The sequence below is a fragment of the Sceloporus occidentalis genome, unplaced genomic scaffold (assembly GCF_023333645.1).
Source record: "Sceloporus occidentalis isolate IW3139 unplaced genomic scaffold, rSceOcc1.0.p SCAF_1, whole genome shotgun sequence".
Lineage (NCBI taxonomy): Eukaryota > Metazoa > Chordata > Lepidosauria > Squamata > Phrynosomatidae > Sceloporus > Sceloporus occidentalis.
In genome coordinates this window covers 77,985,936-78,010,322 of record NW_028316981.1, presented here as the reverse complement: position 1 = coordinate 78,010,322, position 24,387 = coordinate 77,985,936, and the positions used below count along the sequence as shown (strand labels likewise).

General features: G+C 40.1%; 1 protein-coding gene across 1 annotated transcript in view; it reads right to left on the bottom strand.

Moving 5' to 3' along the window:
* Positions 1 to 22,878, bottom strand: part of LOC149321653 (E3 ubiquitin-protein ligase RNF123-like) — a 149,686-nt gene extending 126,808 nt beyond the window's left edge. Inside the window, exons 1-10 of the mRNA XM_089526322.1 lie at positions 22,803 to 22,878; positions 15,414 to 15,531; positions 12,227 to 12,311; positions 10,439 to 10,518; positions 9,352 to 9,449; positions 6,699 to 6,753; positions 6,218 to 6,303; positions 5,228 to 5,314; positions 1,990 to 2,057; positions 406 to 544 (exon numbers count right to left, since the gene is read on the bottom strand). Coding sequence (XP_089382448.1) covers positions 406 to 544; positions 1,990 to 2,057; positions 5,228 to 5,314; positions 6,218 to 6,303; positions 6,699 to 6,753; positions 9,352 to 9,449; positions 10,439 to 10,518; positions 12,227 to 12,311; positions 15,414 to 15,495 — 780 coding nt within the window. The 5' untranslated portion in view covers positions 15,496 to 15,531; positions 22,803 to 22,878. The remainder of the gene's footprint in view (positions 1 to 405; positions 545 to 1,989; positions 2,058 to 5,227; positions 5,315 to 6,217; positions 6,304 to 6,698; positions 6,754 to 9,351; positions 9,450 to 10,438; positions 10,519 to 12,226; positions 12,312 to 15,413; positions 15,532 to 22,802) is intronic.
* Positions 22,879 to 24,387: the final 1,509 nt, after the last annotated feature.

The following is a 24,387-nucleotide window of genomic DNA, read 5'->3' as shown; positions in this document are numbered from 1 at the left end:
GGCTTGAAACAGACAGGCCAAAAGAACTGCAGCAAGACCACTGTGGCGCCGTTCACACTATGGCCGCAGCGCCTGCATGCACCTGGCCCCAATACGTGCTGCCACCACAGGCTTGAACCAGGCCACCAAAAAGGAGCAGATTTTTCTGCTCCTGTTGGCCCATTCTTTTGGAAAGACATACCGTTGGCACAATTTCCACCCGCGTTCTGGATGTACGTAATCTAAACGCTACACCGTAAATTCAGCTGGAAACTGCATCATTTGGCCTGTCCGTTTCAGGCCTATGTCAATAAGAATCACAGGATCACCAGAAAAGTATAGCTGGGTGTGGGGTGGAGGTGGGACTGTATATAGAGATGCTGGTGTTTCTTTGAAACAATCTTCCCCGAGTTTGGCGAAAATTACTGTCAAAGGATATCTGAGTGGGCGGCTTCCAAAGTTAAAAGCAACTGATTCCTTGAATGACAGACTGATGGCAGGGAAGTAAGCCATTCCAGAGCCTCGTGAGATATTATCAAAAGCAGTCCCTAGAGATACGCCATTTCTGAAGAAGAATAGAAAGAGGAAGATAATCACTAAAGAGCTTATATACATTATAGCACAGAATTGTAAACACAAGAGAATTATGTCTCTGGCACAAGAGAAAAGCAATAGGAGTCATAGCCCAGTGGGATTTCTTTTGCATTGCATTTCAATGCCACTGAAAATAAAAGCAAACTTTGATCCCCAAGTGCAGAATTCACCCACTGCTAGGTCTTAATTTTTATTTTAAAAATATCTAAATTAACATTGCTAGAACTTTATTCATCAGCATCACTTTTAAAGAATGCTATTCAGTCAGTCAGCGACTCAAACTTGCCTTATTTTCTCTGCAGAAGCATAAGTGTGTCAGAAGAACAGTTCCACCATGTTTGCCAAAAGTACTCATCATTTTGCACAATAACTATCATGGAAAACAATGATCACAGATCACATCTTAATGTTCATTGTTTTCCCAATCTTCAAAGGCTGGAATTTTATATTAGCAGGAGTCTGTGTGTTATGGTTTTTTTTCTTTTCCTTTCCAATTCCAGTTCTACAAAAATATTTCCTGTTTATAAACATCCTAACATACAAATGGCAAGTACTGTTGAATTCTCATTCTACATTTGACTGAAAAAAATGCAGTGTACCAGAGGAGAAGACAAGAGGGACACAAAATCTGTTATTTTCTGAAATAAAATAGCTATTTCTACTGTCTCCTGACAACAAAATGGTACCGAATTTAAAACCAATTGAGATACCTAAATACAAAGTATATTTCCACAAGACTGCAAAGCTTAAGGGAAGCACTCTCTGACCTCTGCTATCAGCCATGGAGAGAAAGCCAGTGGCAAGAAAAAGACCACCCTCATCCCATAGTAGAGCAGATACAGGAGCTTGGTTTCCTTCTCCCAAACAGAAGGAAAACTCAACTCAACTAACCAGTTTCTCCAGGAGTCCAAACCAGTAAGGAAGTACACTCTGGCTCTTCCACTAGTCTGAACTCTTTAAAAAATGGATTGTGTGTGCATATGGGTACACAAACACCTGAAGATGGGGATATGCATTTATCTTTATTAGACAACACTGTTGATATTATAAGAGTTCAAGGAAGGCTACTTGAACTTGTTAGCTTTCTTCATCCTTTCCTATTTCTTTTCTCCCCTGGATCATGTTTATCAGATGCCCCCTGGGGATAAGAGCGATTTTGTCTTTTATTTTTGTAAAGTATTTAGAAAATATTAGATTCGTCATAAAGGAAACATTCAGAAATAAAACATTAGAGCTCCAACAAACAATTTAAAAGCAGTGATGCAAGAAACCTTGCTGAACCCAGCTTTAGCAGAGAATTGTGATTTATCTCTTGGTGCAGCTTGATTTTAGCCCTCAATGAATATATTTGGGATATGAAAGGACAGAATACAGCAAACAGGCAAAAACTTGAAAAGGGCCTATAAGGATACTTACAGGCAGAAGGAAATGTTTCCCTCATCCACATCTATCAAACAGCTGACAATGTCTCCTGCTGCCCAAGACTGCAGAAAAGAAAAACTATGTGAGATTAGTGAAGCATGTATCCAGTTTTGGTAGAACATTGTCAAAAGCATAAAGAATGTTTCTAAATCAGCGGTTCAAGGCCTTCCAGAAAATATTACCCACTTCCATCATATCTCATTCCAAAGCCCAATCACCTCTATCCCTTCTATGCCAGTACAACCACTCCCTCATCATCCCCTTCTCCTGCTTATTACAACCTTTAGAGTTCTAAATATTAATTACAGCAAGCTGTGGATAAAAAATAATATAGAGACAAATGAGGTTATAGGATGTGTATACAAAAGCAGAGTGATGATTGCCATGGCTACATGAGGGTGGGTATATACATATAACCATAGGGGGCAGCCTGTGTGGAGTATGTACCAAATCAAAATGTGGAAGATAAAGTTCCCTGAAGTACAAGGATAAAGGGCTGAGTCTTGAAAGGAGTGCAGAAAGCAAATCTATATGTGATGCAAGTGAGCATGCATACATGTTCCTGAGCACATTGAGGAAACTCAGAGAGAGCCTATTGAAACAGCTCTCCCTGGTGTATCCAGAGACAAATAAGGCTCCTTACGAATGTCACTTAAATATATCTGAGCCTGAATCACACTGTTTCATTGGTTCATTTAAAATAGAGATAATATACCTTGTTTCTGGCTGTACAAGTGCAACAGAGATAAGGCTTAACCAAGTACTACAGAATTCATGGAATTTTGATACCAAGCAGCAAGAATTAAACAGCAATCTATGCAAGTAGTGTAAATATATAAAGGACTTCATCAGATTTTGGGAGGTTATTGGCTTTCAATTTCTATGACAAAGAAACCTATGGAGTTGCTAAATATGCATCTTTAAATTGTCTGAAGTAATGTCAAATAGAACAATGTTTCTTAAGCTATCTCATATGGTGGACAAGCCAGGTTATTTCTTCAGTGAGCCAGTGGCTGGCACCATATTTATGCCCATTGGCTACAACTGTTTCTTTCTTTTCTGAAAACTCACTGCAGAAAGGAAGCCAATGACTCACAAGCCAGCACTGGTCCACAGACCACTACTGTAAGTAGCACTGATGAAGAAGATGGGGCAAGCTGGTGAAAGGAGGAAGGGACAGGTGGGAGGCAGGGAATAGAAGGGGTGATTGTTGCTGTTTTTAGTTTAAATAGAATGATAAACGAGGGAGGCCAGAGACCAGGGATATGGCAACTGGCAGTGGTTTCTACCCAGCTGTAGTGATGGGTACAAACTACGCTGCTAGGAGTGTAGGCAAGAACAAGACTGGTTTTCCAGATGGGTTGGTCCCCCATGTGGGAACTGGAAGATGTTTCTATTTTTCCTGACTAATAGGAGCAACTGGGAGGAGCAACCCAACCTCAGTCCCGTTTAGCCTTCCAGGAAAGTAGTAGCTCTTCCTCTCCCTAATAATCTCCAAAGACACACATCTAGGCCTGATCTGCAGGTTAGAAAAGGGGAGCTGTTAAGTCCAAATGAATTAACTCCAATAGACTATAAAGCAACCTGCCCAGAGGAAGACAACTAAAACAGTGACAGATCTGGAAACCATGAAACCATGCATTATGAGGACAGGCTTAGGGAGTTGGTTGTGTTTACCCTGGAGAATAATAATAATAATAATAATAATAATAATAATAATAATTATATCCCACCTCTCCCTGTATTGGATCGAGGCGGGTAACAGCATACAAAAGTAAGAACAATAAAATCAATAACACAGAACAATAGATGCAATGAACTCTCGATTCCAACTCCCTCCCCCCCTAAAATTAACGTTAAAAGCAGTTCCCAAACAATGGGCGATAAAATCAGTTAAAAAAACGAATCAGTTTGAAGGGAACAAGTTTAAGCAAATGGATAGTGCGATTAGAGGGTCAGTTTGGGAAGGCCTGTTGGAAGAGATCTGCTTTTATTGCCTTCTTAAAGGCTTCCAAAGATGTTAGTTGGCGGATCTCATCTGACAGATCGTTCCAGATTTTTGGAGCGGCAGAGAAGGCTAAGAGGTAATATGACAGCCCTGTTTAAGTATTTGAAAGGTTATCATACTGAAGATGGAGCAGGTTTGTTTTCTGCAGCTCCAGAGAATAGGACCCAGAGCAATGGATTCATACCACAGGAAAAGACATTAGGAAGAATTTCCTCACAGTAAGAGCTATTTGACAGTAGAATATGCTGCCTGGGAGTGTGGTGGAGTTTCCTTCTTTGGAGGTTTTTAAACAGAGACTAGCCATTTGTTGTGGTTACTTTGACTGTATATCCCTGCATGCCAAAGGACTGGACTTCGGTGGCCCTTGAGGTCTCTTCCAACTCTATGATTCTATGAATCAGTTCTACAGGATGTTCCAGTCTTCACTGCTGGGAAAGAACTAACTTAAAGGATGGTGGTCTCTCTTTATTTGAATATTTTTAAACAGAGGTTAGTCAGCCATCTCTTAGGAGTGTTTTAACAGAATATTTCCACATGGCATTCCCACATGGTTGGATTAGATGGCTCTTGGGGTACCTTTCAAATCTATGGCCATAAATACACAAGCTTTTATAGGGTAATGACTATTTCATCAGATTTTTGAAGAGAGTCATAATGCTGCAAGGTGTATATTTGTATGAAGAGTTACCTCTATGTGCATCTAACTACACCTATATCACATATGGAAGAACAATAGTTTCACATGCAGATTGCATTCAAAAAACCAAACTGCTAGCATCTCTAGGGAAGGCTAGGAAAGACCCATTACAAAACCTCAGAGCTTCAGCCAGTTAAAGTAACAGTGGCCTACATACTCTAGACTGGGCAACAGATCCCGCCTGATCATGGAAGCTAAGCAGAGTAAGCCCTGGTTAGTACTTGGATGAGAGACCACCAACTATTACCAGGTGCTGTAGGCTATATTTCAGAGGAAGGAACTGGCAAAACCACCTCTGATTATTCCTTGCCTAAGAAACCCCTATGAAATTCATGGGGTTGTTATAAGTTGACAGGCAATTTGAAGGCACATACACGTACAGTGAATGAAATGGACCAATTATCTAATTTAGTTTAAGGTTGTTCTTCCTAGGTTTCTAATTCTGGAATGATGTCAGATAAGAGACATGAAGATTATACACCAAGTTTGCTCCTTTGGCAAGAAAATAACTGAAGGTAGACACTCACTTTACCATAGTTGGTTGTGGTCACATTCCATTTACGCACTCGATTCCCATCATAGGCATATGAATCAGGAGTGTCTCCAACTCCCTCCTATATAAAATGAAAGCCAAGAAGGTAACCTTAATCAAATCTATTTGGACAACTATTATGATTTAGCATACTTAAGGACTACCTTTTGAAGTGGTTGTCCACATTTTATTCTACAGCTAAGAATTCTGAATAAACATTAGGCTTTAATATGACCAAATAGTTTACTATCACAGAATATCTTCAACACAAGAGCAAAGAAGTTTATCTTAAAAGTTGAGTATTTCAGCACTTGATGTACTTGTGCTTTAGAAATGTGTTTTCATGGTGCTGATGCCTTTATTCCATTAAATACTGATAATCTCATATCAACAAGGACTGAGAGACACAGGTCCAAAACACACTGCAGAAATACAGTAACCCAGTTTGAGACTGCTTTAACTGCCCTGACTCAGTGCTAGGGAATCATGGGAATTGTTGTTTATTGTGACACAAGAGCTCTCTGATTAAAAAAGTTAAATGCCTTACAAAACTACAGTTCCCAGAATTCCCTAGCAATGAGCCAGAGCAATTAAAGCGGTCTCAAACTGGACTATTTCTGCAGTGTGTTTTGGACCAGAGTCCGAACAAGATAACTCAAAGCTGGGGAAACACTCACATGGGACAACACAATATATCAGACATCAATGACAGTTGTAATATTAATTGAGTTCAGCAATAATCAGATCCAGTTCTGTATCCAACAAAAGTTTTGAGGTCCCTAGTCCAGCCTTGTGTACAAGCTTGCAAGAACAAAATTATCCAAAAAGGCCCTTCCAGTGTACACAACTAAATCAGAACGTAATATCTGTAAGAAAATTCAGAACACAAAAATAAGACAATCTACTCAGCCTTGCACATTGAGAGACAAGAAAATCAGAAACTTGATAGAGTAGTCTAGGACTACACAATGCTTAATGCTTTTACCTCTTGATTGAACCGACAGTTGAGAGTGCACCAGCCAATCTGCATCAGGCCTTGGGAAGAAATCAGAACTTCATAGATCCATTTTCCTAAAAGTAGAGCAGAGCAGCAAAAGTATCAGATGACAAAACTTTAGTTAAATACTATAGGCTGAAACTACACAGGACAGACACTCAGACAGCCCCAAAGGTATTATAGCACCCACAAGATTTCAAAAAGGGTGATTCCATTCTCCCTGTCCCTACCTACCCAAAGTTTTTATCAATATTTATAGGTCTACCTATAACATATTTGTAGGCCTACTTGGGTAGAAAGAATCAAGTGCTAGGCTTTTTCTGAAGATTAACTGAAACAAAAGTGGACCAAACATTAAAGGTAGAGATTTATTTAATCTCAGCATTAATAAATTGTTCTCCACTTGTTACAAACATATTCCCACTTGGTCAGATACTATACTTGGACCATCTTTTTTTGTAACTCTTACCTTTATACACACAGGTAGTAGCTCTGATAGAACCAAAGTTACTATGTCCAATTACCTGATTTGAGGAGAAAGAAAGAAAGTTGTTACACACTATTAACAAGAGTTTTGCTACCCTAAATATTTCATTATACCTTACATATGGTGACGCAGACAGCTAGAAAAGTATCAGATCACTTCTAAGAATTTAAGTCTCAGAGAAATCACCAGGAGTTTGTTCCCACCAAAACAGGGCACACAAAGAAACCAGGGTATCTGCAAATATGTGGAACACAGGAATAGCAATGGCAACAACAAAGAGGCTGTCCATATAATAACATCCAGATTCCATTTCACTAAGGGTTAGTCACACTTGTCAGAATGCTCCAGGTGCCCCCAGAATATTCTGACTCCTGCATCCCCCCCCCCCCATTTGACTCCCTTTTTCTGCTGAAGATGATGGGTAGCTGTGGGCCCTGTGAACCAGCCAGCACTCAGATTCATTCTGACCTCAGAGCAATTCACATGTGCAGAGTAATTCATCAGTGATGCTGAGGCCCACTGCAATCTGTCATTGCTGTGTTTTGCTCCTGAAAAACCCAGAGCAAAAGGCAACTTTTGAAAATATGGGGCAAGAGGAGGAACCCCTGAATAGAGGGTACAGGCATTGTTTAAACAGCTTGGACCTGATTCGGGGTTTGGAGGCAAACACCGCTTAGCTAGCTTGGGGGGAATTTGGAATATAGAGATAAGGTAGACAAGGCACAATACAAACACTTGGGCTGTATCTACACTGCAGAATTAATGTAGTTTGACATCTCTTTCCATGTCTTAAGATTATGGAATTCTAGGATGTATAGTTTTGTGAGATATTTAGCCTTCTCCATAAGAAAGCTCTAGTACTACAACAAATTACAAATCCCAGGATTCCACAGGATGGAGCCATGACAGTGAAAGTGCTGTCAATCTCACTAATTCTGCAATGTGGCAGCAGTCTTGGTAGCAATGTAAGGAAGACAGTGCCACAACCTCTCCTGGCCCCACACTCAACCTGATAAGCTACACAGACAGGTGGGGATCAGCATGAACTAAGAGCCTCTAGCATGTCAACTGCAGGCACCAGATGGGCTGCGTAACAGCAGGTCTAAAGATCTGCCAAAACCAGCAAGGCCAAAACAGAAAATGCAAATGGATTGGTAAAAGAGTCAAAAGAAACAGCTTAGCAAACAAAGAAAAGTACTATCCTGTGTTACAAGGCCACCCTAGATATTTGATGGCCTGGAGTGGTAAGCCAAGCAATGCACAGCTGCTGTTAAATTCAGTGTAAAGGTGGTCCTGTCCCTCTTTCCTTGAGACTAGCCTAGCCTAGCAAGTAAGATATAGTAGCAAGACCCCCCCCCCCTCCAAAGTAATCCTCTGCTGTTCCAGAAAACAAAAATATCAGCAGTAGAACACATGAGAAATAAAAACTAATAATGCCAGGACACTGAGACAGAGCAGGAAAAAGATAATATAGTGGGCTCTCCCCATATGCGAGGATCCATTCCAGACCCCCCACCACCACCACCACATATGGGGAAAATGCGTAAGCTCAAATCCCATTAGTTTCAATGGGGGAGTGTTCCTGCTTCTGGCACGGTGCGTGCACCATTCTCCTTACAGCGGCTTAACCTTCTGCGTCCGCATATGGCACAGGCGCATTGGAATAAAATAGAAATGGCTGTAAAATCATAAAAAGAAGGCAAAAAGGTACAGGACACTGCAGCAATATTAAACTGAATCTTGTGATAATAGCTAAGAGAAGAATGAGTAACACAATGCACACCAGAGACAAGGAAGAGTTTCAAGACTGCAGACACCAGAGGGCTTATAAAAAGCCAACAGGTGACTTAAAGGCACAAACACACATAGTAATGAAAAATATAAAGATGACTTGATGATAGAGTGCTAAAATTATCAGGAGAGAAAGTCTCTTTCAGCATCTCTAGATAAAACCAATCTTCTGTTAACACAAAGAACCAGTGCAAATGTAACATTGTTTTTATGTTAACCACAGTTAAAAAATCAGAAGCCAGCTTTCTGAACATGACATTGTTCCCTTCATTTCCACAATTTCTCTGTCAACCACAGTTAAATATTTTGCCACCACCAACATGGACAAGAGTTAATGTTTCCCTTACATTAACATCTGAAATCTACCCCAGACATCAGATTCTTAACTTAAACTACAGTTAACCTCTCTCCCCTCCTACTTGGATATATAGAGGATATATATCTCCGTTGGAGTAGAATGTATATATATTTGTGCTACGGCAGTACACCTGATGTTACATGTTTTGTAATTTTGCTATATTTTCGTGCTTGCTATGTGCCATAATAAATTCATTTATTCATTCACAGTTAACCTCAATACTGGTAAACTATTTAGCCATGTTTTTGAGCAAGATAACAGTGTGGTAGAAAGAAATGCACATTTCCAGGGTTGACATTTGATTTATGATTAAGAAGGAGCCAGTATTACACCTGGATCAGACTCCAAAATGAAGGATAGAGGAAATATATAGAAACACTATAGTAAGAAAACACCAATCAAGTGACAAGTTCTTCTCAGTTCCAGTAAACAACTCTTTCAAGTCCCTAAGACTGAATAAATTCACAGTTTTTACTTCACACTCACCCCAAGCAAGTCATCGTCCACCAACAAGAGACCCTCAAAGCCACTGGTGTGGTCCAATACCACAGTAGAAGGACCAAGTCTACCCTCTACTACCAGATCTGAAATAAAAGTTCAGGGAACATAGTGAGACAAAACAACAATATAAAATATATAGTGACCAAGATTAAACACTGTTTGCAATTTCATAGGAAAAAGAGAGAAACAAGACTCCCATCACTAACTAAGACATTACATGATAAAGGATGTGGAAACACTCAAGTTTTCTAAAGAAAGAGATTACACTCATCACATATGATATTTTCTTGCAAGGTATCCAAATATGTCTGTTTTGTGACCTATAAATTCCAGAAAGTGCAAAGGAGAGCAAAAGCATGACTTTATGGCATGTGAGGTGATTAACAAACAGCAAAAACATTCAGGTAATGAATCCAGACAATGTTTTACAATAGCAGCCATTTCTGCAGTTTCAACAAGAATTCAAGTAATTGAGCAGATGAGCTCTTTAAAAGGATGACATTGCATACTATGAGGTACTATGGAATGCACATGAAATATAATGATGATGATGACTGATTATTATTTATTTGCATAAAAATTACAAAAAGTGAATATTTAAAACAAAATCACAGTATTAAAACAGAGTATCAAGTTAAATGACTAAAATACAACTAAAAAAAAGCTATTAAAAATGTTCAGCATAAAGTAATATAAAATACAACTGCCCCTGCTCATTCTTTAAAAACTTCCTGTTTTAAAAAGAATTTGCCTCTGAATAAATCTGTGCAAGTTTACAAGGGGAGAAATTCAAATACATGTTTGATGTCAGATCTCAGAAGAAAGGGCAATGATTTCGTTCAAATAAAATCTGAGTGTTGTGTGTAATGGATTCAAAAAATTCAAAAAGAATGGCCCTTCTGTTTCTGATTGGAAAGTCAGTGTTAACATGTACACATCTACTCCAAGTTAGTACATCTATGCTTGTCACAGAATAAGAGAGTAACTAAGCTTAGGATGAAAGTTTTCATAAGAAGCTAGCTAGCCTCTTTTGGGAAATTCCAAACTGAGCAGGTACTCTATGTACACCTACCTTGACCATCTTCAGACCCGCCATTTTCTGCCAACAATCGTTCTATGTGTTCTTGTAGATTTTGAAAGGACAGGTGCTTTCTAGAAATACAGTAAAGCATCCTTCAGAGATTTCACATGATCTTGTAGAAATCTTACATCAGAACCCCTTCACTATTTCAATACTGTTCTTCAAAAACTAGCAATTCAAATGAACTATGTTATTTACATGAAAAATGGAGATAAGAAAAACAGAAATGGTTTTAAAACAAGAATATATTAGATGAATAAGAAAACTGATTACACACACACACACACACACCTGCTCACTTTATGAATTTGTCATGTGCCAGCATGCTACCTAACTTTGCTGTGGTATAAACAGAAGGTATGAACAGAAAGCTCCAAAAGAAAATAGATAATTCTTCTACCTGCAACCCAAGCAATTCCCTCCTCCCCACAATGTTTTAGTAAGTCCTTCCTTTTGGTCTGAATTTCATCTATTATCCTAACAATTACTTAAGTTTCAAATGACAAAATTCCTTTCCAATTAAACAATGTAAAAATGGCAGGTCCACATACTTTGTGATAAAGAGGGAACAAAATCAGAAGGCTTTTTGAATCCCTGATGTACCATCATACATGGCTGGTGGGTTGCATTGTGGTTGCTGGATCATACCACGTACAGGTCTAAAGTAATACCTCAGTCCAACAAAAGGTAATATGTATGCTAAGCACCCTCTTTTCCTATGCAGGCTATGATCTCAAGAAACAAATAAAAGAAACTTGATTATAAGATTGAGAAATTCAAAAGTGGAGGGGAGGGAAATGGAATACTTTAGGAATACAGTATCTGAGAAATGTGGGGAAGGAACAAGAAGCCACTCTTCCTCCTCCTGCTAACCTCTGCTCATCAAAAGTAAAAAAAGGATGAAAGTTATTTTTAGCAGCAGCTCAGTTGTGAGTTCAGAAGCTAAGTATATAGTGGGTGGAATCTGACCTCGCAGATCTTTAAATACAAACATACAATTCGTTCAGCCCAACAGACATTCACATGAAGTGTCTCAAACATCACTACCACCATCATGAACTAATGTGTACTTCCAGGAATAGAAATGATAAGATTCTTTTAAACAATAGTATTTATTCTGTGCTATGAATATACTTGACTTCAATGTGTAATAAAAATTAAATTAAGTTACATTATTTAGGGGCTGATTTTGTGATATTCTACTGACTCTGACTGAGACTCTACTAAATTAAATGAATTATATCACAGTCTGTGATGTACTGGACATCAGTTTTCTTAATATTATGAATGTTCTCTTGACATTCACACTAAAGTAAATTGTGAACATTTTTTCAGATATTATTATTAATTTTGAAACATATAAGACTATTTTTTCTGAATGTTCTATGGATATTAAAAGATGTCTAGCCTACATCATTATTGGCCATTTGTGGTGGCAATATTGTCATATTTACAGAAAATTTAGATCTGTAATTGATGCTCTACGTCTGCCTCTCTCCTATACACCTTCAAAGTGAAAGCATGCAAGCCAGTTCTGAAAAACACTTCTACAGAAGAGTGAATCTTTTCTTCCATCAAATATCAGTGATATGATTCTTCTGTGTTCCCAAGAAAGTAAAGATGATTAGTAAATAAAAGCACAACACTGTGTCAGTACAGCTACCTTGCTCTTTTGATGGAAAGGCAGGATACAAATGAAAATAGTTATAACAACGACAGCAGTGACATAACAATAGCAGCACAACAACTTTGGCCATGAGTGAATCAGGAACACAATACCTGTAGGCAGCAGTAGGCTGAATTCCCTCTGCACTGGAAAAGATGCGATGAAGGTAATCATTTAGGAGCTTGCCGTTCACTATTCCTATAACAAATAACAAGAAACAAGTCAGTAATGAACCATTAGGTATAACTTTGGAAAAAAACTATTTCACTTCGGCTATATCTGCAGAAATAATCCCATGGGACACCACATAAACTGCCATGGTTCAATGATATGGAATTCTGGGATTTGTAGTTGTCTGAGCTGTTTAGCTTTTTCTGTCAGAGAGCCTTCTCCGTCATTTTTCTGAGCTCTTTAGCCTTCTCTGCCAGGATGGTGATACTGAGCTGTTTAGCCTTCTCCGTCAGAAAACATACTACAATTCCCAGAATTCCACTGCATTGAACCACTGCATTTAAAGTGGTGTCAAATGGGATTATTTCTGCAGTGCAAATGCAGCCTTCAGTAGGTAAAACAAGCAGCTTGCTGCTTGGTTTATTAATTCATTTCATTATATTCTATATATTAAAGAATTCAAAGCTATATACATGATATTCTATCCTGGCAGTCATTAGAGGAAGTCATGCCCCACTTCAGCACCATGAGCTTTCAGGCCATGCCTTGGACTACAGTTGGAACTATACCGTAGTTAATGGGGGAGGGGGCAGAAACCTGGAGTTTAAGGATACAGTTCTAATGAGATCTTGTCACAACCAGTAAATTACAACTCAAACCTACATATGTTCATTTGAAACTAAATCCAAGTTCAATGGACAATCCTAATCATGCATAGGGGTGCAGCCCCTGTCTATAAGGGTCTATCCCCACCAAGTCTTTTCATGAAATATTTCCCAGCAAGAACAACAAACAAATGAAAAACAGTGTCGGTCATCATGGATGCTAATCTACTTCCAGATTCCTTCATAGGGACATTAATAAAATTTACTCCAGTTGACATACAGAAAGACACTGCCTGAAGGAATCAAATAGCACATCAATGCACCTCCTGTCCCTCACTGTTGCCATGCTGTTATTTGAGTGTTTACACATTCCCTTGAATTACTTGGCAGGGGGAGCTGAAGGATGCCAGTTGAAATGGCAAATCGGTTTGGTCTGTCCTTTTTATTTCTCTTTATGTCTCTGCTTCTCTTCGCACATGCACACTACAAATATGCAAAGACCAGCATGGGGAAAATGACAAACAAGCCAAATCAAAAATAAATTAGAAGTGTACAGACAGGTTTTCTTATAACATATCCTAAAGTTCCACAGCACTTTTGGTCTTTTTAATAGCTACAATTCAGTATGTAAGTATAAGCATGGGGTTCTACTGTCCCTATTTTTGCTTTCATACTAAGCAGCAGTTATATTTAAAATCTATCTATTCTGAGATGAAGGTGGATTCATATAACCATATTTGTGGTACAAGGTGAATTCTGCAATTCCCTTGTAATGGAGATATTTCATATAATTTGCATGCCAGTAGTTCAGACTCAGTTTGGGAGACTTAATGAACTCATGTTTGCTTGCAATATATATTGCAATTAAATTAAATTCCTAAGACCAGGAAACAAGTCTACAACACAATCACAAGGAAAATGTAAAAACAAAATGTCACGCTGCAGCGGAGAAAGATTATGTTATTTGCTCAGTCTTTTTTTACCCTTTTCTTCTGAATTCCACACCACTTTCCATTAGACCTTTGTTTTTGTCTTTTTGGATGTCATTAACCCTTCTGCTTTTAACTGCAGCTGAAATCCTATTTACATAGATTGAAAGCACTGCATAGTAAAAGGTCACTGAGCCAAATCCACAGGCCCTTCTATATTCATGTGAATTAACAAGACCTTACAGATCCATTAAGACACACGCTGCTTCTCCAATCCTGCATATGCCTGAAAACAAATCCTCTGCCACGTCTACCTCGCCTCCTCATAGGGTAGGATGGTTTTATACCAACTTGGTTTCAACTAGATTTGTTAATTCCTAACCCCAAATAGTGCTTCAGAGATTTAAGATGTGATTCTATACACACTTACCTGAGGAAAAAGTCTTGATGAAGTGAGTGGTACTTACTTCTGACTAGACATTGTAGGACTGTACAGATAATAGTTGGTGGGATAGTCAACTTTTTAGCACTCTGATAGGCTAAAACATGCATCCTTCAGACGTTGCTGGACTGCAGATTCCATCACTATTGACCATGCTAGCTAGAACTGCTAGGCCTTGCAGTCCAACGACATCTGAAACAATGGTTCTCATCATTGGTTAGATATTCTGCCGAAGCTCTTTATCCCCTCCAGAATTATTTATAATCCTTGAGCCAAAGTGTAAATCTAGGGTGAGGAATTGAGGCTGATCACATTGACTGGGGCTCATGGGAACTGGAGTCCATCAACACCTGATTGTCACATATTCCCCAGACCTAGTGTAAACTTTTAGCCATTAATGCTATAAATATATCTAATGTCCATGACACTAGTTTACATTTATGCTACCTGAAAGCAGAGTTGGCCACCATGACAAACCACACCTGGGCTACTATGGCTGGATAGGGGCCAATTTTTGCCCCTGTGCACACATGACATGCTTTCTCACTCATCCATCCATCACCCCATTGTCAGCCAAAATTCACAACCAGAAGGTTGGTACTACTTGCTTTTGAGGGCCATTTTTAGGGAAGTTAGAGGGAGATATCAGTGATTCTCAAGGCCTCCTGAAGCATTAATTGATCTTCAGGCAGTTTGTTACCTGAAAAAAAAATTATGTGTGCGCGCACATGTGCACACATGCGTGGACACACACAAAGGCTTTGGAGTGGAAAGGGGGGTTGGGGTATACTTTCTACCATCCCCCAGAGCCACATACACTTAAATTTTGTCTACAATAACTACTGAAAGTACAGTACTGGAGCCCTGTCATCTTTTGCATCTGGTCAGCATACTTAAATTACTTACTGCTGGTAAAGATTTCAAAATTAAGCTGACACTCCAAATATATGTCAATAACAGAGGGACTACAGCAAAAAGGAGATTAGGTGGCAACTTTATTTCAGCAAGTAAAGGGCTGCAACAAAGTCAGATGGTGGTCTGCTAATGAGTATGTGTCAAGATGTTTGTTTGTTTGTTTGTTTGTTTGTTTTTTAAGCCTACTCTTTTTGTCCACTGCCCACTCCACTCAGATAATCCACAACATTGTTCCTACCTGCAACCTTGGACTTTTCTGGTTCTGTGCTTAATCTGTAATTCTTCCGAGAAAATGATGTGCCTGAACCTCTTGATGTCATAATTCAGATCCGTGTGAATGGCCACTAACATCAAAGCTGAAATATGGGGAAAAGTGAACTGATCAGAAATTAAAACATTTGCAAGGTAAGGAAAGGATGTAAACATCTTGCTTCTCCTCACAAAACTGCAGTAGCAAGATAAACACATGAACAATTTTGCATTTCTCGAATTCTGAGGTACTGTGGTACTGTACGTCTTTGTGAATAACCTCTGGCATGGAAATCTCTGCTTCTAAGAATGTGCTGTAGAACAGCCAGGAGTCTTGCTGTCTCCAGACAGTGTTAGAGAGTTCTGGAGTTGAATGCAATTAACATTAATGAGTGCAAGTAGATATACAGAAAAAATCTACCCCATAATTAACATTATTTCATTTGGCACAAGCAAGAAAGGGTTGGAAAAGACTATAAATTCCTAACAAAACTAGAAACTTAACACACACACAAAAAGGGAGGGTATAAATGTTCATTAAAGATGAGATGATTAAAACTGTTCAAAATCATTATTTTAAAATAAAGAAGGAAAGGCACACAAGAGGCAGTGAGACAGAAAGAGCAATCTAACCCAAATATACAACTCACTCTGGAGAAATGTGTGCTAACAAACACATTTACCTAAAGCAAACATACATGTAACATACATGAATCCAAACAGCACAGAGAATGAGTGATGCTTTTATGGCTGACTTCTGTTTGTCAATGGACATTCATTACCTGCAACAGTTCTAAATAATGGTTTTAACAGCAGCTGTAGTTTTCTGCATAAACACAGCATGATACTTGAAGAAAAAGAAAGTGAAATCTGCCCGTCTGAATGAAAATACAATTTGTGATGGAGATATGCAAGCCCTGTACAAGAACACAGAATACAGCATCCAGACATTGTCATTTAATCAGACATATATCCCCTCCATTCTCACTACAAATTTCCACTGTCACCTTTTTTAAAACAACAAAAACCTGCATTTCAGCTTGGCCTCTGCTATACAACCTGTTCCATTTACTAGAAAACTGAAGCACATATTGAGGAGCTTCAACTGTTTATGCCCCCAGCTGTCATTGCTTTATCATTCTCAAAGTCTATGTGCAACAATGTCATTCTATAACAAGAAGCAAGTACAGTGTATAGCAAATTCCTCAAACCTTCTCAGGTTGACCTATATTATTATTATTATTATTATTATTATTATCATTATCATTATTATTATCTACCTGTTATTTTTCCACATTAGCCAAAGGACCCATGCTCTTTCTCCAGATACTAACAGTGAAGCTCTCATAACACAATTCTGTAGTGTCCTTCACTCTTGAACACAAAAAGTAGCCTTGGTAAACTCCATAAATAAAACTAGTGTATCAAACCTGTGAACCTGTGTATATGACAAGCGAAAAACTAGCTGCATTGTTTTGAATTGCATTGTTAAGTTAGGCTGTCCCCTAGACCACACTCGGTACCCTCACATTTTGTTGAAAATTAATTAATTTTGGCCCTATACAGACAGCCAAAATAAAGCTGCTTCGAGTCACTTTGGAGGTATGGTGTTTCAATGATGCATGCGTCCTAAGAGTCTTGAAGCTGCACCAAAGCTGCACTCCAGTCCTTCGGACTGGGGCGTGGCTTTGGTGCGGCTTATGGACTCTTAGGATGTATGTATCATTTAAACAGCATACCTCCAAAGTGACTCGAAGCAGCTTTATTTTGGCTGTCTGTAACAGGCCATAGTGATGAATTATCTCTAGGATTCCAAAAGGGTCCCATTATGGTTTGAAATTTTAATAATATGCCAATATATGAAAAAAGTTGCCAAATGTAGTCAGATTGCTCACACATCCCTTTTCAAGTTGTTGGAGACTTCAAAGTTAAAATGAACCAACTTGTGTTAACCTTCTCTGCTATGGCAACTGAAGCAATTTCCATACATTCCACACCAGGCAAGTAGCTTTATTCAAGACTACATGATGTAGTGGTCTAATCATCTCTGGACTGAGAATTATGACACTAAGAGCACATGTGGAAACAGTCCTAATCTGAGTTTTTGTGTCAATATAATCCAATAGAAAGATGTAACCATTTTTATACACCTGTAAAAGCAAAGATGGTTCTAGTTATGGTAGACCTTCACAGCACAATCTTGTGCAGGCTTATTCAGACATAAGCCTAATTTCTGATCCATGAATCCCAAAAGAGACACTGTAGAACTTGAAAAGATACAGAAAAGGGCAGTCAAACCTGAGGAACTGTAGCAATGTTTCTATGAGGGAAGGTTACAGTATCTGGGTTTTGGAGGAACATACATATTAGAGAGAAGAACTGAGAGAAGTCTGCAACTGTATAGAAGTACATATCAGTTAACAAATGAGATGTGTCCCTGGGCATTACAACAGAAATTGTGGGACCAGAAGCATGAAGAACATGGAAAGAATAAAGGGATAAGGTTCCTATATCACAAAAAAGAAGAGTAGCTTGAACATGTTTCAGCAGACTTTTTATTCAGAACTGAAGATATGCACATGTGAAATGAAACAACCAAGTCAAGTAAATGTTCTAGAATGATTTTCTTTCACCAATGCCCACTTTTCTTATCATTTCTGTTTTGGTGCCAAATTTATAGTTCTATCTTTTTTAAATGTTGGAAATAGCTGGTGAGCAGTCTTATCTGTTCTCCCCTTTTTCTCTATTTTGCTGCTCACACATCAGTAAGGGTTTCCAGAAGTAGCTGGTATCCATCTTGCCCCTTGTAGACTGACACACACAGCTAAAGTGAGACCAGCTACAGAGGAATACCCTTCTTTCTCAGTTAAAGATTTACTGCACTGTTTGCTACAGCCACGCTGCTGCTGAATGTCGCATGCATCTGCAGCCCCCTTTCACCATCTTCCCAGTGCTGATGCTGCTAAAAAAGTTTCCATCTAGAGGGAAGACAAAGAGGAAGAAGGGGTTGGGCAGGCACAAAGAAGACTTTGTAAAGAGTAATTTCTTTCTCAAAGGCTTGTTTAACTGAGGCTGCTGCCACACCACAAAATTAATGCAGTTTGACACCACCTTAACTGCCATGGCCCCATCCTATGGAATCCTGGGATTTGTAGTTTGTTGTGGCACCAGAGCTCTCTGACAGAGAAGGCTAAATAACTCACAAAATTACATGTCCCAGAATTCTATAGCACTGAGCCATGGCAGCAGTTAAAGCAGTGTCCAACTGCATTAATTCTGCAGAGTATATGCAGTGTGAGGTATACCTGTATACGGCCTTTTCCCTTTCTCTTATAGTGTCAGAACCCAGAAGCTGATTTGCAAGATGTTCTGGACAGAAGACAGTACTATGTTTTTGCATTGTGCACAGTTAAACCACAGAATTTGCTGTCACAAGCGCTGATGATTACAAAGTAAGATAGTTATCAATGGAAAACAGACAATTTATGAATGAAGGCAATTGATGGCTACTGGTCACAATATCTCTAGAGCCAGAAATGCTTCTGAATGCCACTTATCAGGGGACTACAATGACAGGTATTGCCCTCATGACCAGCATATGGGTTTCCCATAGGCATCTAGCTGGCCATAGGATGAAACCAGCAGCTGACCTAGACAAGCCATTCATGTAATCCACAGGGGCTATTCCTGTGTTCACAGACTTAGGGCCTGAACAGTCAGGCTAAAATAAAGCTGCTTTGGGTCACTTGGGAGGTATGCTGTTTAAATGATGCATGTATTCTAAGAGGCTGGAAGCCATGCCAAAGCCACACTCCAGTCCCAAGGAAGTGAAGGTAAAACTCCATCATATGAAGTGGCTATCAGAAGGGGATAATATGAGTAAATAAAAACCGGTTGAGTCTCCCTTATCCGAAATGCTTGGGATCAGAAGTGTTTTGGATTTCAGTTTTTGTCAGAATTTGGAATATTTTCATATACATAATGAGAAACCTTGGAGACTGTCTAAAGATTAAATTAATTTATGTTTTGTATGCATCTTATACACACAGCCTGAAGGTAATTTTATACATAATATTTTTAATAATTTTATGCAGGAGACAAAGTTTGTGTAAACAGAACCATCCTAAAGCAAAGGTTATCTCAGTTACCCATGTTTCCCATTTGGGGTTTTGGACTATTTTGGAATTCCAGATAAGGGAAACTCAACCTGTATAAATTTTAATTACATTTTTATTTTGACTGCTGGCTTATCTTGTGTGCTGGATAAATTATGTGACAACATGCCAGCCATTTATTAGCCAAAAGAATAAAAACAGGAGAAAGAAGACCATGCAGATGTCAGCTTGGGCTCCAACAAAAAGATTTGGCTGAAAACCCACAAGACAGACCCCTTGCCTGGATCCATACTTTTTGAGGAACATTCAAGTTATTTTTAGGATTTGGCACACAAAACAAGGAACATGAGTCCAGCTGTAGTACAAAACAGCACTGCAACCTCTCTCTACAAGGCATGTTGCAATAACTCTGGATCAAACTGTTGTGAAAGCTAATTCCACATATCATGGGGATAATTATATCCTTCTAGGCTTCTTCTGGTGACAGGGGAATAACTCTAACCACAAGCCCTTCACCGAAATATCTTTTATAGCCATCAGACTTCTATCTGGCTCCACGACTGACTTTTCTACTGTTGAGGAGGAGTTGTACACTAACAGCCCAACCTATTAGGAATCTTCCTCAAGAGAAAATCCCATGGAAATAAAAGGAGTGTATTACTTCAGAGTAAGCCACATTAGAATTGGGCTGTCATAGCTAAGAACAGAAAATCCCACTGAACTGAGCAGGGTTGACCTTCTCCAAATGCATGCTGAAGATGACATCAAAAATCTCTTCCAGGTAACTTTAGCTCAGTGGGCACACCTGAGTAGCTTCACTCCTTTGGCTGGGGAAGGAGGGGCAGATGATTGAGGAAGAAGGACTGAAGCCACACAGCTCTTCCAGGAGCACAAGGGCCCTAGTGTTGTGCCAAGAGTGAGGAGGGGAGACAGACATGTGCATAGCCACACACACACACACAACCACACACACACACTTATTGTTGTTGTTGCTAACTATCCTCAGGTTGACCTTGACTCATGACAACTCTGTGGATGAGACATTTCCAAGACCCCTTGTCCTCCACTGCTCAGCTCAAGTCCTGCAAATTCAGGCCCATGACCTCTCTGATTGAGTCCATCCATCTAGTATGCAGTTTTCCTCTCTTTCTACTGCCCTCTACCTTTCCTAGCTTCACTGTCTTTTCTAATGAGTGTGCCTTCTCACGATGTGGCCAAATTATGACAGCCTCAATTACACATACATACACATACATATGTACACAGAGACATACCTAGACATATATGCATAAATACACACACACATATAAACACACCTGCAGAGAGATAAACACACACATACTGTATAAATATACACATGTATAAATATATATACTCACACACATATACACACAGATATATATATATATATATGCGCGCACGCACACACACATATATACACATGCATAAACACACACACACACACATATATATATATACACACCTGCAGAGAAATAAACACACACATACTGTATAAATATACACGTGCATAAATATATATACTCACACACACATATATACGCACAGATATATATATATGCGCACACGCACACACATATATACACATGCATAAACATACACACACATATATATATACACACACTTGCAGATATATGTGTGCACATACACACACACATATAAACATGCATAAACATGTATACACACCTGCAGATATATATATGCACACACGCATGCACACACACACACACACATATATATATATATATATATATATATATATACACATGCATTACACATGCATAAATACACACACATACATAGTTGCCCCTCCATTCTCGTGGACTTAATATCTGCGGTTCTGAATATTCATGGAGAGGCGACCTCTGTTAACTTCAATGGGGCGTGCCCCCACAGCATGTGCCCCGTGCGTGCTTGCGGACATGCACCCCATTCAAGCCTATGAGGCTTGAATATCAGCGAGTCTCCGTTTTTGAGGGGGAGGCGGAATGGATCCCCCACAAAAACAGAGGGCCGACTGCATGTGTATGTGCGTTTACACACACACACATATATAGACACACACACAGCAATAGAGCAAAGATATAGCCATGTTAGCCTGCAGAATCAGTATGAAGAGAGATTTTGTAGATTTTTGTATCTAAAGAAAGAAGTTGGCAGTATGAGCTTTCCTAGGCTTCAGTCTACTTTCTCAGGTGCATTTGGTGGAAATGTGTATATACACACACCCCTAGATATATAGATATAGATATATACACACACATACACACATCGATAGATAGATAGATAGATAGATAGATAGATAGATAGACAGACAGACAAACACACACACACCCCTAGATATATATAGATATGGATACCCACACACACACACATATGTACACACAACCTAGATATATATAGATACATAGGTACATAGATAGACACACACACACACACACACCCCTAGATATATAGGTATATAGATACACACACACACACCTAGATATAGAGAGATATATACGTATATATACACACACACACACACACACACACACCTAGATATAGGTATATAGATACACACAAACACACCTAGATATATAAACACTTGGACTGTTTTAGATTTGTAAGCTGCCTTGAGTCTGTGTACTGGGAGGAAGGCAGGATATGAATACACATCATAATAATCATAATACACATATATACATACCCACACCTAGATATAGACAGGTAGATAGGTATATAGATACGCACACACACACACCCCTAGATACATACAGGCATAGAAGTATATAGCTATACACACACAGAGTAACACATAGGACATGACCACTCTGCGCTCTTCCAGCGCTGCTATTCCACTCTGACTGCCCTGCCTGCCTCCTGTTGCATTCTGGGGCTTGTAGTCCAGTGAGGCCTAAGAGCGTAGTGGGGTGATCTCCATAGACACACTGTATGCCTCTACACCCAGGCATTCGTACACGGGGGGGGGGGGGGCGCAGGGAATAATGCAAGAGCCAGGCGGGCTGTTTGGAAAGAGGGCGAGAGTCCCTCCCTCCCTCCTTCCCTCGGGGCCACTCACAGGCCAAAGGGTCCCGGACTGGGGTGGCTGGGTCTGCAGCCGGGACGATCCCCTCCTTCCCCCCTGCGGAGGAGAGTGCTGGGCAGCGGCCCCGGTTGGCATTAGCCCTGGCCCCTCTCCTCCCGGCTGCCCAGGCCCCCTCTCCGCCTCCCTTTCCCCACAGACTCCCTCTGCTACTCACTGCTGCTGCTGCTGTCTCTCGCCCTCTGAGCCCAGCCCTGCCGGCCGCGGCTCCTCACAACATCCGCCCTGCTACGGATCGCCGCCAGGGACAACAAGAGTCGCGGCGGCCGGGAGAGCGAAGGCTCCGCCCCCAGAGCATGGGACCGCGCTTTAGCCACGCCCCCTCACGCTCGGCCCCTCCCTCTCTCTCTCCCCTTCGGCGCCATCTTGGTCTCCACTGCAAGAACGCTGAGTCCAGACTGGGGGAATAACCCGGTTTGGCACCGTTTTAACTCTTTTTCTGCCTCAAGGCTATGGAATTCTGGGAGTTGGAGCTTGTTGTGGAGCCCAGAGCGGAAGCCTTCGAGAAAGGATGGAGGACAGTGCCAAAGAAAAGCGAGAAACACTCCTATTGAGGAGGACAACATTAACAATACACACACACACACAAAATAGCCAATACATTTTATAGCTACAGTCTCTGAGGATAAACTGTACATTCCTATTAAAAAGTTATGTCAGGGCTTTGGACCTTTGGATAACATTTTAATATTTTAATATGACTAATACTAATTTATTACCCGGCTAATAAAACTGCTGGCCTTTCTTTCGTTCACTTCTCGTCCTTCCGGGTTGCCTTTCCTGAAATACCTGCAGTGCTGTAAACGTGCTTCTTTGTCATGGTCCAGATGGAGGGCATTCAACAAAGGATGGAGGACAAGACCAAATGGAAGCTAGAAACACTCATATAAATGTACACATGTGCTTCTTCGTCATGCTCCCAACGGAAGACGTTTTGGATTCCTCCTGGACAGAAGGTGTCAATGTAGACGATGTCCTGGGGGGAAATGGAGGACATGACAAAATAAAACCTAAAAGCATTCATATAAATTTCATGCTTCTTTGCCATGTTCAGATTGGGAGACATTGAAATGGAGGACATGTCCTGGAAAAGGAGGATGATCTCTGGTCACTCTGACCCTGTTCTCAAGGGCTGCAGTCCAATGCTCAACCCGCTACACTACGCTGGATCTGCAAATGGGTTATTGTTGTTGTGTGCCTCCATGTCATGACAACTTATAGCAATCCTATCATAGAGTTTTCTTGGCAAGATTTCTTCAGAGGATGTTTGCAATTGCCATTGTCTGAGGCTGAGATAGTGTGACTTTGCCCAAGGTCACTTAGTGGGTTTCCATGGCTGAGTGGGATTTGAACCCTGGCCTGAAGAGTTATAGTCCAGTGCTCAAACCACTATATCAAGCAGGCAGATAGATTATAGAAGCTACTATTAGGACTCATTAGACCCACTCCAGCCTGGGTGACCTTTCCAGGAAGCTAAATACACAGCCCATGCTTTGTGTACCGGAAAGGTTCTCAGAGCTGGAAATGAAAGACCCTACCTGCCTCATAGGGCCAGCATGGCCTCTGGGGGGCAGGGGTCAATTCCCTGCTAGGCTATGAAAACCCACTGGGTGACTTTGGGCACATCACACTTTCTCAACCTCAGCAGAAGGCAATGGCAAATCTCCTCTGAAAAATGCCAAGAAAAACCCCACAATAGGGTTGCTTTAGGGTCGCCATAAGTCAAAAATAACTTGGAGGCACAA